At 39.6% G+C, this 5000-nt stretch overlaps 1 protein-coding gene across 2 annotated transcripts in view; it reads left to right on the top strand.

The window, feature by feature from the left end:
- Positions 1-5000, top strand: part of LOC138043226 (coiled-coil domain-containing protein 186-like) — a 34742-nt gene that overhangs the window by 26045 nt on the left and 3697 nt on the right. The window contains exons 14-19 of one of the 2 annotated variants that reach the window (XM_068889384.1): positions 140-171; positions 707-869; positions 1666-1704; positions 2623-2834; positions 2923-2992; positions 4738-4887. In XM_068889384.1, the coding sequence (XP_068745485.1) occupies positions 140-171; positions 707-869; positions 1666-1704; positions 2623-2834; positions 2923-2992; positions 4738-4887 (666 nt within the window). Of the gene's footprint in view, positions 1-139; positions 172-706; positions 870-1665; positions 1705-2622; positions 2835-2922; positions 2993-4150; positions 4307-4737; positions 4888-5000 lie in introns of those variants that run through there. The other variant, XM_068889385.1, reaches the window with a different exon arrangement.

Raw genomic sequence — 5000 nt, forward strand, 5'->3', positions numbered from 1 at the left:
TCATGCATTTTATTAGTTTACTTGTACACAGCAGAGTGAGGCTGCTATAGAATAATGTGAATTTCTGTTTACACATAATTAAGAGTAACTGCAATACAATTCACTTTTTTTTCAATTTCATTGTGATCTATGTTTAAAGGACTTAACAAGGCAGTTACAGCAAGCAAGAAAGTGAGTATGATTTTTCCTTTTGTGCCAAACTGGCCCAAGTTTAGTTTAATTATCAAGTAGATGAAAGTGATGAGCAAGTAGTTTACATCTTCCTTTGTTGTTTTTCTTGACAAAAGTTAGTAAAAGCAGACACCTAGTCTCTTCCCAGTTTTACCATTGTGAAACAGATAGGAAACTTTAATGATCCCTCAGTATTCAATGCTTTAAAAACATTTTTTTTAGTTATTTGCTGACATATTTATGTTACTATGACAACTGTTCACCAGTAGCATAGCTTTCTCTCCTTGCGCCCTCACTGGCGGATGAAGGGCTTACATTTAAGATGTCCTCTATCTGGTTTCTGTACAGTGAAAAATTTACCTTTTCAACCATAGCCAGCTGGTGCCAAAATGTTAGATGAAATAATCCATGCACAAGGTGTCTGAGAATAATCTTTGTACCCATTTCCATTGTCAGTAACTTAGATCTATTTTCCTTTAGAGCCACATGAGCTAGGAATTTGGTGTTTCAGAAATTGCCATTTGTTTTCTTTCAGGCAAGTGGATAAATTAGAATCAGCTAGTCTGGAATCAAAAGAAAACACGAGTGAGGGGTCCAAGTCATCCTCTACGAATTCACTGGATAAACTGGGCAGTGCTTGCACCAGCCCAACATCCGTGTCATCACCAAGCTCAGCCACATCAGCTACAGATGGCGGGGTTAGTATTTAACGGTAAACCTGTTCTCTTTTTAAACGTGGGCTTGAATTTAAAGGAGTGCCGATTACTGTACATTTTTAAACTTGAAACCCAGTTTGTCTCCAGCCGGCAAAACAAAATAAAGATGACCAAACAAACTCTTTTGTTTTGTTTGAACATGAAGGAAGGCTTGATAAATTGTTGCTATAGTATTTACCTTTTGGCTCAATGTGGTTATCTAAAGAGTTCCAATCATATGCATATACATGTACATTTGCATGTAGATTAGTCATCCACTCTGTGGAAAGGTTACTGCAACAGCAAAAGTAGTTTTTTCATGACAACCAATTATCCAATTTTCCACCAAAGCCCTTTATTACTCGACATCAGCTTTGAGACGACAGAAAAGTTTGGTTTTATCAAAACGCGTAAATAATAGTACATGAAAATTAAGTACCGTGACGTTTCTAGCGTTAGACCTTCGTCAGCGCGAATGACGAGGGACTAACCATTGCTCTGATGACGGGCCAACGCTCGATACGTCAGCTCACAAATCTTTTATGGTGGTGGTTTTACCTGTATCCACTCGTTTGATAAAACCAAATTTTGTGTTTCACTTCCAACCAACACAGCACCAAAGCCTCTTAAGAAACTAACTTCATAATTCGCTCGAGATGACAGAGCCAGTTGTAAGGCAATCGTCAACCTACATCTAGTGTGTGCTGGTTTGGCAGCATGCTGTGTGTCCTTTTCTTCTTTTTGATGGATTCAAGTGCCTTTATCAGCAACTGTCTTTCTGCTTATTTTGTGTTTACAGTGGGTCATTGTTAACAGTTCACAGTCGTCAAATGATCGGGTAAGCTTGGCTCTTGTCCTAAAAGCTGACTTAGTCGTTAGCATTGGTAGATTCAGATTTGACCTTCTTTAGGTCTCATCCTCGGTGTAAAAACCTGTGAAACTCACGGATGACATCAAACAATAACCTAACCCTACCACGAGCTAACAAAACAAAGAAAAAGTTTCACAGGTTTTTACATCGAGGTAAACCCTTCTTTAGCCATTAACGCAAGCGAAAATTGGAGTGTTTCGGCCTCAGCTGTTCAAGGTGGAGGCAGTGCGGCCCAGTGGTTAGGACTCTTGCCTTGAAAACCGGGTTTAAGACCCGTTCTGACCACTCATTGAATTTTTCCTGGTTGTCTCTGGTTCATCTTCTCGGCCGTAAATAGAAAACTGGTTTGCCTCCGGCCGGTTGAGATTCTAAACGGTTGTTGTTTTTCTGTTCTGTTGTTTCGCTGATTGTGTTTCATTGTATTGTATAAGGTCAAGTTTATCGTTTAGTTGCATTGATTCTGGCTCTACTCAAAAATAAATAGTTGCCCAACTGGTCTGTAGTTTCGCTGTATATTGGAAACTTCCTTTCGAAATACTTGTGAATCAGGAGATTTACAAAACCAAATAGCAAAGAAAAGACAAAACTACAGTAAAGGGCGTTTAGCCAAATATCTTCCTTCGTAAAGAGGGTTAAGTTTAAACTGAGGCATCCTTTTTTAATCCAACAAGTGTCTGAAAGTTGAGTCAAGAGTTTGTTAACTTTCCCTTGCTCGCTTTGTAAAGTAACTTTCAAGTTAGTGAAACGGTTCATATTGACACGGTTGATATAATTTTCGTCTTGGTCAGTGCAAACAACCCGTTACCAGCCACAGGGATGGCAATGTCATTTGGTGCCTTGAAAATTATTCTTATCGTCGCTAATATTATGTGTCCATTGTTACAGTCCTCATTTGAAGCCTCCAGTGGAGACCAAGTGCAGATTTTACCGCAAAACCAAAAGGAACACAGATCTAACACAGAGCTCGAACCAAATAAGGCTGTGCTCGTGGAACGCATCTGTAGGCTGCAAAAAATCCATGCTAAAAAGAATGAGAAGCTTGAGTTCATGGAGGAACATGTTAATGCTTTGGTAGATGAAATACAAAAGAAAAGCAAGTAAGTGCCACTATTTCATTTATTATTGGACTGACTGAGCCCACTGTGTGGTCTGAGGATGGTTACTAAACTTCGTCTTTTTCTACAGAATTATCCATTATTATGTGTTGCGGGAGCAAGCTGGAACACTGGCTCCTCCCAAATCGGACTTGCATAAGGTTAGTCTTTCCGAGTGCTTGATGGTTCTTTCGTTCTTTCTGTCTCTCGTTGTATTGCGGGGTCAATGTTTCTTTGTGCCATACAGAAGTGTCGGCTAAGACCGTGTTGCAATGGGATCAGCCATCATAGTTCCATAGTCCGTCTGGTTAAATAGGTTATTTGGACAACAACGGGTGGCCAAACGTATGCAACATGTTGTGCCCAACAATGTTGCAAGATGTTGCGTTGAAATGTTGCGAGCGTTTGGCCAAGCCTTTAGGGAGCTGAAGCAACGGCGACGGCAACAAAAACGTCATCTCAAAATATAAATTCGCGTTATTTTAATCGCTTCTTGACTATTTCAACCATTTTAATATGACAAAGGTGTGGTTGTTCCTCAAAAATGACACTCGTCGGAACGGCGCTTAATTTATGGGAGAAGTGCTGACGTTCTTCATAAAACCTCAAATTTGGCGATTTGACGTTGTTAGGGAGCTTAAGCAACGACAACGGCGACGGCAACGACAACGTCATCTCAAAATATAAATTCGCGTTGTTGTAATCGCTTCGTTACTATTTCAACTTTTTTAATATGACGGGGGTGTGGTAGTTCCTCAAAAATGACGATGGTAGGAACGGCGCTCAATTTAGGGCAGAAAATGAAAATTTATCCTCAAGTAATGACGTTGTCCATAAAACCTCAAATTTGGCTGTTTACACGTTGTAGTTTTGCTGACGACGGCAAAGAAATGGACAAAAGTGAAAAACGCACGTGCAGAGCGTGCAAAGCTATTGTTTTTGCCCGCTAAATATGCTAATTTCTGACGTTCTTGTTGCCATCTCCGTTGTCAAAAACGGAAGCAAACACATGCCTGCATAAAGCTAAAGTGGAAGATTCTGGAAACGTAAAATCGAAAGTCACTAGCTGATAGCCGAATTCGAATAATTCTTAACTGCAGAAATAAACAAAACTTGAAGTGAGCCATTATTTATAACAATTTGACATTTGGTTTTCCCTTTGTCTGACATTTGTAATCTTATGTCCAGAATGTGGTAAACTGCAAAGGATTTTACAGGTGTTAACTTCTTTCAGCATTATAAAAATAACTGAATGACCGCGGAGGATTAAAACTTGTGCACTAAACACTTCTTGTTTGCCCATGTCTTTTTCTCAAAAGGCTAACAAGCGTGGAGCCAGTTTGCGCCCCTCTTCCCCATTCCTCGCGCGGACTACCTTGCAGGTGCTTTGTCCCTAAGTGATCTAGTAACTGAGGCATTAGTAATTAAAGTTTGAACAAAAAAGTCGCCGTCATTGAAGCTGACAGCTACATGTATTTTGTTTCTGAATGTGATATTAAGCAAGGGTTTTAAATTTATCAAGTTGCTCCTAGGAGCAGTTAAAAACTAAAGGTGCTTATTAGAGATCTTTTTCTTCTCAGTTACATTATGCTCTTTTCGATAATAAAAGATTTGCTTTGATGACAACGGGGTCACTTGTTTTTGTCCGCACGGATTAATTTTGGCTTCTAGGTCACTGAATAGCAACATCGCTTCTACGTATATTATTAGTCGATTCTATTGAAGCAGCACCGTTTTCTAACCCTGAATTAGAACTTCTCCGGGTTTGGTCGTGAAATTCTCTGTCCAATAAAATTACGGAACCATTTGCAATAACAAATCGAATTCTTCGGGCGTCCAAAATTTGATATGATGCTGAAGAATTTTTCTCAAACAGCTTCAGTTGATTGTCATGGTTGTGTTTTAGGCCCAGGTCGCCCGTCACGGTGGAATCATGGCGTCTGTTTACTCGTCCAAGGCCGTTGATCCAGACATGACCCTTGATTTATCCCTGGAAATTAACAGAAAACTGCAGGCGGTACTGGAGGACACTATTCTAAAAAACATTACGTTGAAGGTAACAGCACTGTTTCACGGAATACATTAAATTAAATTTGCTTCTATGGTTAGTGAGTTTTTGTTTCTAATTTAAGTTCAGAAAACTATTTCAAGGAAAATTCTCGTCTTATG

Source organism: Montipora capricornis, chromosome 3 (assembly GCF_036669925.1).
Source record: "Montipora capricornis isolate CH-2021 chromosome 3, ASM3666992v2, whole genome shotgun sequence".
NCBI lineage: Eukaryota > Metazoa > Cnidaria > Anthozoa > Scleractinia > Acroporidae > Montipora > Montipora capricornis.